Source organism: Hylobates moloch, unplaced genomic scaffold, assembly GCF_009828535.3.
Source record: "Hylobates moloch isolate HMO894 unplaced genomic scaffold, HMol_V3 SCAFFOLD_2, whole genome shotgun sequence".
Taxonomy (NCBI): Eukaryota; Metazoa; Chordata; class Mammalia; order Primates; family Hylobatidae; genus Hylobates; species Hylobates moloch.
This window is the reverse complement of record NW_026652277.1, coordinates 146,146,063-146,154,028: the sequence shown is the minus strand read 5'-3', so window position 1 is coordinate 146,154,028 and position 7,966 is coordinate 146,146,063. Positions and strand designations below refer to the sequence as shown.

The 7,966-nt window shown below is 43.3% G+C and overlaps 1 protein-coding gene across 9 annotated transcripts in view; it reads left to right on the top strand.

The window, feature by feature from the left end:
• Positions 1–433: 433 nt before the first annotated feature.
• The window catches only part of PTPRK (protein tyrosine phosphatase receptor type K), a 557,269-nt gene continuing 549,736 nt past the window's right edge, over positions 434–7,966 (top strand). For 5 of the 9 annotated variants that reach the window (XM_058435550.1, XM_032158821.2, XM_058435552.1 and 2 more), the window contains exon 1: positions 578–771. In XM_058435550.1, coding sequence (XP_058291533.1) covers positions 675–771 — 97 coding nt within the window. In that variant the 5' untranslated portion in view covers positions 578–674. Of the gene's footprint in view, positions 772–7,966 lie in introns of all 9 variants that reach the window. The other 4 variants (XM_032158857.2, XM_032158849.2, XM_032158831.2 and 1 more) reach the window with 1 other exon arrangement.

The following is a 7,966-nucleotide window of genomic DNA, read 5'->3' as shown; positions in this document are numbered from 1 at the left end:
TCAGGGCGCTTCCACACTCCCCTTTCTATCAGCAACCGCTCGGGGGGACCTCCACCTTGGGGAGGGAACCCCAGGACGCCTCTCCTCGGACGGCGGGGGTTTCTCTGCGCGCGTCCTCGGTCGTCCGGTCGCACGGCTTACCGAACTCTCGCCTCTCAAACTCTGATTTCTGGAACAGGGCAGCGAGCTGCGCCGGGTCCCCTTTCCCGCTCGTTCCTCTGGAGCAGCGGCTGGCGGCGGGGCCCAGGCTGCGAACAAAGGCGGCGCGGGGCGCTGGGCGCGGGGCGCGCGGCCGGGGCTGGCGCGCGTCTCTCCGGCAGGAGGCGGCGGCGGCGCCGCGCCCGAGCCCGCATTCCTCAGAAGCGCCCGGAGCCCGCGGGGCGACGTCACCCCCGGCTCCGCCCCCGTCCCTCCTCGAGCAAAGTAACTCTTGACTAACAGGAGCAGCCTCCGCCGAGCATGGAGAGCTGCCGCCGCGGCCGGCCGGCGACGCTGGCGACGCTTTCGCCCGCGAGGTAGTTTGGCGACTGCGAAGAAGGAAAAAGTGCGGGCGGGCGGCTGTCCTCTCACCGTCCTCACCCCGTGAGGCCCGGCCCGCGCCTCCGTCGTGGATTTCGCGGCGTTCCCCCCGGCAGCTCTTTGCAAAGCTGCTTGAAACTTCTCCCAAACTCGGCATGGATACGGCGGCGGCGGCGCTGCCTGCTTTTGTGGCGCTCTTGCTCCTCTCTCCTTGGCCTCTCCTGGGATCGGCCCAAGGCCAGTTCTCCGCAGGTGAGTGGCCGGGGGGCGTCCCCGACGAACGCCCGGAGTCCTGGGCTCACGAGGGGTGAGCCAGGTCCCCGCCAGGGCTGGGGACAAGGATCGTGGGGAGCTCTCGCGGTCCGGGGATGTGGGACACAGGGTAGAGGGAGGGCTGTCCCCAGAGTTCGTGCCAGGTGGGACGCGGGGCACCCATTGTTCCTCTCCTAAGCTTGCTCGGGGCGCAGGCTGGCACGGTCGAGCCGGAGAGTGTGGGGACCTGCTGGCTTCGGCGTCTCGCGTGGCCTGCGCCGGGCTAGTGGGGAAGAGAGAAAGAAAAAGTAGTTACGACTCCGGTGACGGCACTCTGTTGCTTGTGGTGCGGGCTCGTGGCTCTCTGCCACTTGGGTGTTTAAACAAATTCCCCAGGAAGCCATTGTCAGAAATGTGGAGATTCGAAGGGACTGACCTCGGCGCGCTTTGCCAGGTGCTTTTTGTCCCGGGAATAACCTCCCCTGACTATTGTCTAACTACTTCCCCGTCCCTCCCGGAGTCCCCTTTCTCCTCCCCCAGCGCTGGGTTGCTCCCGGGCTTGCCCTGTGCGCTCGGGCACTGCCTGGAGCATGTTCTGCGTGTGTGTTGGCGGAGCCCTGTAAGATGCGTTGAAATGCGGTTCTAAGGACCCACTCTGAGCGTTCATGGGCATCGAGGTCTGGGCGCCTGGTGGAGGAAGGCTGACTCGCGCGTGGGAGCCCGCTCCTCGGGCAAAACCACCGCCAGGCTGCCCCGCGGCCCCCGGATCCGGCCTGGGGCTGGAAGCGGACTGTAAATGACTGACTTCTGCCGGGGGAACCCAAAAGGAGACAAGTGGAGCGTCTCGCTGTAGCCCTGGGGGTTCTCGGTCAAGCCGCTCAGAGAAGTCCGTGAACCCCGGCTCTCCCGGTCCCGCCCTCTGTTCCCCTCCAGTTTTGTTATCCTTCGTGTAGGTTGGTTGCTTCTTTCGTTCTCTCCTCTGGGGGCTCTGAAGTTTCACCAGGTGGACGCTGGGGAGCGGGCTCCCGAGCACTTGTCTACCTCCCGCCAGTCCTGACAACTTTTCTGGCCAACCTACCCAGCTTCGCTTGGCTGGCGAGCGCATCTGCTGCTGGGGTTCGCGGTGCAGATGGAGACGCAGAGGTGGCCAGAGGGTGATGGAGAAGACAGGAAAAGCGACAGCCGCGCTCCTGGCTGAAGCCGCAGGACGCAAATAACTTACTTTGTACCTGACAGTTTCTCACGTTGTTTTGGAGGCCCTGTTTCCTGAAAATAAACTCAAATTGTTGTTTTCTGGAATAATCGTTTATTTCCTTTCTATTGCCCTCCTACCCCCGCCCCCTTTAGAACTCTATAAAGGGAGTTAAACAACAGATTCAGGTGGCAGCATGTGTGGTACATTCAGACAGAGATTATGAAATGGCAGCACGCAGAGGAAAAGCCCTGTATATAATTGATGTACGCAGAGGGTAACAGCTCTATGCAAAAAATGATCCGATGGTTTAATTGAATTCTTTCTGGAGTAAGCATTACTGCATGCATTTCTGACATATAATGCCCGTTAGCATTGAAACCGTGCTTGATGTAACTCATTATATGCAGGCAAGTTGGAGTGAGTATTGATTTCTGCACAGCGTTTGTCACTGCACGGAAAGCCTACGCTTGAAAAGGCTTGTAGTTTGTTAATTGAAAGTTTGAACTCTACCAGTTGCATGATTAAACTTACATGTATTCAAGAGTTGCAACTATTAATGTCTCAACAGCTGATGGATATATTTTCAGCAGTAGAGAAACTTTTTTTCTTCTCTTTTTTAATGTTATTTACCCTTTAGTTAACAAGTAAATATTACATTTCCTCCAGCTGAATGTGAAAATGAGCTTTTCTGATACCTGGAGTTTAGATATGTACAATAAACAATTGTGTTCTTAGATATCTAGTTCTAAGTACTTTAACTAAATATGCCTTGCTTTTCTTTAGTGACAAAGCGCAACATTTGACATGATGTTGTATATTTAATTAATATAATGTGCATTCCTAAAAAGTACAGTAATCACAGGATTGCATCTCAAGATTTTGCCCTTTAGGAATGTATGCCCAGAAGTGAATGTCTTTTATTCTCAGAGTTTAAAGTCAGATTGTGGATTTGCCTTTCTCCACAAATTATAAGTTTGTTTTGTAAATACTTCCTTTTTTTCTGGCTACCTTTTTTTCTGGCTACCATAAATCATTTGATATTTTATTGTCATAAAATTCTATGGCAGTCAGATTTGTTGCAGACAGATTAGAGATGTATTGAAGATTGGAGGTGTATTCTATATTGCTTGTTTTTCTTATGTTTTACTTTAAATAGTGAACTTTTATTCCTTTTGAGAAATTTAAATAAACCCACTTTAAAAGTCGAAGACAAATTCATGTTGAGAATTTAAAAATATCTTAAGTATGTCTTTCAAATCGTACTCATTAAGATCAGTTTACTTTCTGATATCATGTGGTTCCTAATGTAGTAAGCTTCAAAAGGAAATTTTGAAAGGCTGAGCATTGTTGGGACTTTGATGTGTCATATACTTATTTAGTTTTCCTTGTTTAAACTAAAACTGTAAGAGTGTTTTCATTATTGTGACTTTTTTTCTTAGCTTTTGCAGTTAAAGTGTAAAACTGCTGTACTGCGAGCATCTTTAAAACCAGAACTTTCTGTAAATCTCAACTCATATATTCTTTCAGTTTCACCTCTCACTTAAAATGACACCCATGTCATATCTGAGGAAACTGAGGCATGGAAGAAAAAAGAAGTATTAAAGTTTATTCACTGGGTTGTATAGCTGTGATCTCTTGATATAATGTAAGAAAGTTTTCTGTAGAAGGACTTAGATGACTGATGAAACCAGATGCAGGTAAGGTGACTTGGAAACTCAGCTTTCTCATCTGTAAAATGGGGATAATAATACCCAACTTGACCCTTCCACATGGTTTTTATGATTAAATGAAGTAATTTATGGGAACTAGCACTGTAAATCGTAAAGCACTCTGCAGCTATCTGGGGTGTAATCATCATTAAGTGCCTTAGTTTCGGCTTTTTACTGCTTCCAAATTCTCTCTCCAGTAAGTGCAGGCTGTTCAGGATTTTTGTGTGAGTGTGTCTGTGCGCGCGCGTGTGTGTATACGTGTATGTGTGTGTTTTCACTCAGCCAGTCTTTCATTTTAATTATTGTTAAACATAATTATTGTTAAACATAAACATACTAGATTGGCCAGACCATAATTTTGTCAGCACAATGATCGATTATCCTTAATTTTTTTAACTTAACTCGTATAAATCCTTACTTGAGTTAAACCCATGGAAGAGTCACTATTAACACTCCAGGTATTTCTAACTACAGAAAAAAATATTTTTAGCCAGTTTCTTTAGCTGTTTGTTTAACTGTTGGTTCAGCTTTTCAACTCTGTGTTGAGAATAATATGTAGCTTTTTAGATGCAGTCTTATCAATGACCTAGAGAGGGACTATTGTCTCTCTTGTATGATAGGAGCCTGGAAATACAGCTCGAGATCCTGCTTTGTCTATAGTTCCTGACGTGTTACCCTGTTGGTGTGCACTCACTTGATCCTTAGGGTCCTGTAACTCATCTAAGCAGCACCTGAGCAGTATCTGACTCCTTGTTGTCTCTTTATGTGAGATTAATTTCTCTTATACTTATTACCTGCTAGGAAGATATATTGGAGCCAGCTTGCTTTAAGGTTTGCCTGTTAGTTTTTTTGGTTTTGATTGGCTAAATATCCCTCGGCCCCTCAATTCATTAAAACTCCACGTTCTAATCACTAGCAATCATATGTAGCTGGACATTTCCAGGACTGTTTTTTCTCTCTCTATTCCCCTTACATCTGACTCCTGATTTTCCTAGATCGTGAGATGTAGTTTTGTGTCTGGCCTACCCAGACGGAAAGAGAAGAGTCTGGCTGCTGTTTGGACATTGGCATGTGTGCTGCTGACAGCTCTTCTCTTTGTGCTCATAAAAGTGAATTTCAAAAATAAATCAACCCCTCTGCCACTCTGCCCCCTCCCACACTCCCTCCTCCTCTTCTCTAGCAAAAACAGAGCCCCACATACATACACACAAGATCACAGCCCTTTTGTTTTTGCCAAATATATTTTAGTGCTGTACATGTCCTTAAGAACTGGAAATATGACTCATCCACTAACCAAAGCTAATGCCAACATTCCCACCAAATCTCATATTTCTAGCAATGATGGTTTGTTACAGGTTTTTCTGGCCTTTAAGGTAATATTTAATTCATGTGATAAGATTCCATATAGAAAAAGTGTGTTGGCTACTAATATTTTTAAAGTGCAGTATACCAGGTCTACTTAAACTGGTATTAAAGACAGTGAACATCATGCTAAATAGGGATCTATGCTGCTCCCATTTCCCCTACTTGCTTTTCATGGAGTGCAGGAAGAGAGATGCTGGAAGATTGAGAGCAGGAAGCATCAAGAGAGTTTACAAATTGTTCTTAAAGACAAAACAAAGAACACAGGGATTCTGTGTGTGTGCACGTGTGTGTGTGCGTGTGTGTGTGTATGTGTCTTTGATCTTTTACTTAATTTTTAGAAGAGGAAAAAAGTCCTGTTTTTGACTTGTTTATTGAAATCAGCCTTTGCCTTTGCCCAGACACATTTATTTCTAGTTCTGTCAATGTAAAAATTTCCCTGTCTATATTCCTCTCAGTCTTTACACTTTGATCATATGTATCTGGTCTGAGTTCCTTCTTCAAATGGTGTTTCTTTTTGCCTAAAAACGTTGTAATTGCTTTTGAACATGACTTGCTTTTTTAATCAAAACTCATGCTGTTTGTCATAGTACTGAAAAAAAAAGTACAAGACACCAATTCATGATAGGTCTTAAAACAGTATTTGATAACAAAGGAAGTGAATAATACATTAATCAGGCTATTTTTTATTTCAATTGAAGCAAAAAGCAAACTTGCATATCCATGAACTAATCTTTTAATGTCACAGAACATTTATTTGTTGCTGTCTCTGAAGTCTTTAAGTTCCCTTTTATAAATGGGGATAGACAATTTCAGAACCACATTGCTTGATATTTTGAGATAAGTTACATACAACTATGCTTTGGAAAACTTAAAAAATGTTATGATGTTTGATATCAGTGTGAACTCTGAATAGTTTATAAACTTCACACTCCACATTAGTGCAAATGTGTTTTGTGAAAATACTCCTGAAGAAACGTAGTTTCACATGAAATGTTTTTAAAGTTTCATGAAGATTCTGTTGTGGGAAGTATGTTTATTTTCCTTTTGTATTCTTGTGGGAATTCTATTGATCTGTATTTAATATTTTAATAATGAAAACTAAGTGTATGTAATTTTAAAACTTAGTTTTGTGAGGTTTTTTTAGATTGTTGAGGTTCTGGGAAAACACTGGGCCTGGGATCTAAGGATCACATTGATCCTCTCGTGGAACATTGCCATTTCCCCACTTAACTCTGGTTGAATTTTTTGGCATTCTCCTTCGTGTGTTGATAATCCATAAAAATTACAAGTGGCTTATTTTGTCACTTACAGTTGTTTTAGGATCAGATTAAGTTGTCCTAAATGGAATAATCTGTGTTTCCACTTGATATGATTATTGAGCTCTGATAATGAAAATGATGAACAGGGCAGTGCCAGCTGAATCCTCCAACAGGCGTCATTCTAGGAATTGTTTTAATAAGGGGAATTCAGAAACAAGGCAAAATAAAATAGTTTATAGTGGAGTTATTGTTTGTATTTATTTTGTTGGGAAATGTGAAAGATGTAAGTATGTAGTCCTCTTTGTGAATACACACACACACACACACACACACACACATACACACACATCTTAACAATGCTAGGATTTAGTTGAAGAAACATTTAGGTTAGAAAGAAGGTAAGGGCATCTAGAGATGGTATCAAAACTCCATACTTACATTTTTGGAAAGAGTAGTCAAAATAGATCATTATTTCATAGATGTAGAAACAAGTGGAAAATAAGCTGTATATAATCTATACTGTATACTATACTATACTGTTATACTTTTAAGAATAAAATAATAAATCCTTCTCCAGATTGGTATCTATTAATATAAACCCTTCCAGTGCAGCCTGTTCCTTAACCAGCTGCTCACAGGCCAATTCTCCAAGCGCTGTTCAAGGCAGCAGCTGACCAGCCACAGAAATTCCCCTAATCCTTGTTGGATAGTGGAGGTGACCTAGCAGCTGTTTAAGTGGCAGACTGGCAACAGTTCCTTGATGTGATTTTTCTTAGGTCATTCAGTAAATTCAAGAGTAGAGAGGAAGGCTTTCTAGGGTCCTCACTACCCACCCAGGGATTGATGACTGATTGCTTCATGGTCATTGGATTCCTCACTGCAAGGTGTCCTGGGATTTTGTGGTTCATGGACCAATATAATTAGCATCATCTGGAAATTTGTGATGATCTGTGATCATCAGAGCCACCCCAGATCTACTGAATCAGAATCTGCATTTTGTTGAAATCCCCAGGTGATTTGATGGAACATTTAATTCTGAGAAACACTGCTCTAGGACAAAGAAAGCACAGTTTAAAAAGATTGTCACATGAACTTTACCATAGAATTTCAAGAGTATTGCAAAAGGATTAATTATAACCTGAAATAATTTCCTTGAATTTATATTTCTTTTTCCTTCTTTCTTTTTTTTTTTTTTTTTTTTTTGTGGAGATGGAGTCTCACCCTGTTACCCAAGCTGGAGTGCAGTGGCACAATATCGTCTCACTGCAACTTCTGCCTCCTGGGTTCAAGAGATTCTCCTGCTTCAGACTTCCAAGTAGCTGGGATTATAGATGTGCCACCATGCCTAGCTAATTTTTGTATTTTTAGTAGAGATGGGGTTTTACCATGTTGCCCAGGCTGGTCACGAACTCCTGAGCTGAAGTGATATTCCTGTTTCAGCCTTCCAAAATGCTGGGATTACAGGTGTGAGCCATCTTGCCCGGCCCCTGGAGTTATATTTCTGATCAATATTTACTTGATTATTATTTAATATTCCAGACACATCAAAACAACAGTACTATACAAGCTTTTTAAAAGAATGCTCAGACGATTTTGAAAAAAAAATTTTCATAAGAGACTAAAAATAAGACTAGTTTTGGTTATGAATATTTTGTATAAGAATATTT